Genomic DNA, 1,438 nt, shown 5'->3' with positions numbered 1-1,438 from the left:
TAATATAGGCATATATATATATATATACACACACAGTCCGTTTCAGATACAGACGTCCGCACCGCTTTACAGTGCGGATTTCTCTCCGTACGGCGCCGGCCAGGGCGCTTCTCCATCCTAGTGGACTCCAGCAGCTTCCCCGACCATTTTTCATTCCCGGCGAGTCCGCCGAATTTCAGTTTTCCGCCAGATTGACTTTGTTTAAAGTTTTGGGTGATCTGATCGGAAAACTGGAATTCGGCGGACTCGCCGGGAATAGAAAGTGGTCAGGGAAGCTGTTGGAGTCCGCTTGGGTAGAGGCGCGGCCTCGCCGGCACTATACGGTGGCGAACGGAGGAAAATCCGCACCGTAAAGCGGTGCGGACGTCCGCAGCTGATAATTTTTGTATATATATGTGTGTGTATATATATATATATATAATATGTAACTAGCTAGGTTAGACAGAGTTTAGAGGCGGGATGCATATGTAGCTAGGCAAGACGGACGCACCAAGCATATCAATGGAAGTTCTTCCATTGGTGAATCTGCCGGAGGGGCCTCCCCTGAAATCGATGCCATAAGGATAGTAATTGGATCTTGCGAAGGAGCTTATGAAGTTGTTGTTGCCAACATCAATGAGTGAGTCCCCAAACGCAAACATTGCCGGAACCTGCGCTGCTGCTGACTCCCCAAATCCCACGCCTGCTACCATACTACAACTAATTAAGATCTTCATAATCACCACGCTGATAGTATAGTTGGCTAAGCGCAGCCGTTCATTACAAATCGCTACCATCTTCTCACCCCCAATGCAGGCATGCATCAATATATATATCCTATATATAGCTCGATCTTCAGAACCAAATAATGGATCAACATAAAAAGCTTGCAGTGATAAACATGAAGGGATGAGGAAAGGGATGGAGATGTTTGCTAATATCTAGATTTTATCGGCAAAACGGCTATGGCAAGGAAAAGCCTCTTAGACTTGCTTTTGTATGCCTTTGCTTCTAAATTTGCGGTTGTCTTATATTGACGTTCGATCCCCCTTGAATATTTTACAACTGGGGATATAGCTAGCTTGCTTGCTTCTTTGCATGTTGCCATGAGCTCATCATGATCTTATCACATGTATTGCACATAGTTATCCTTAATTTGTTACGTAGGATTCATGTGGCATGGACCAAATGCATGCACATATATTGTATTCATATGAAATTAGTTTGTATATATAGTGAATCACATGAACCATGTAGCTAGATGCTACAACTTCAAATTAATTCAAGAGCAAATACCCATTTAGTACTAATTTGAAAAGCTGATAGCCCATTCCAATGAAAATCATTTTTCATTGCTCATTTACACAAATCTTAAGAAAAAGACAATATTGTCCATCATAAATATCAAACCTACCTCTCCTCTTTCTCATTTACCCGATCAGGCCTCTCTCTCTCTCTC

At 42.8% G+C, this 1,438-nt stretch overlaps 1 protein-coding gene across 1 annotated transcript in view; it reads right to left on the bottom strand.

Annotated features, from left to right (window-relative positions):
- LOC101313662 (GDSL esterase/lipase At1g71250-like) overlaps nucleotides 1–980 on the bottom strand; it is a 2,175-nt gene extending 1,195 nt beyond the window's left edge. The window contains exon 1 of the mRNA XM_004290223.1: nucleotides 491–980. Within this exon, the coding sequence (XP_004290271.1) occupies nucleotides 491–803 (313 nt within the window). The 5' untranslated portion in view covers nucleotides 804–980. The remainder of the gene's footprint in view (nucleotides 1–490) is intronic.
- Between the last annotated feature and the right edge of the window lie 458 nt (nucleotides 981–1,438).

Source organism: Fragaria vesca, linkage group LG2, assembly GCF_000184155.1.
Source record: "Fragaria vesca subsp. vesca linkage group LG2, FraVesHawaii_1.0, whole genome shotgun sequence".
Lineage (NCBI taxonomy): Eukaryota > Viridiplantae > Streptophyta > Magnoliopsida > Rosales > Rosaceae > Fragaria > Fragaria vesca.
Note: the sequence above shows the minus strand (reverse complement) of the source record. Positions and strands in the feature narration are given on the sequence as shown.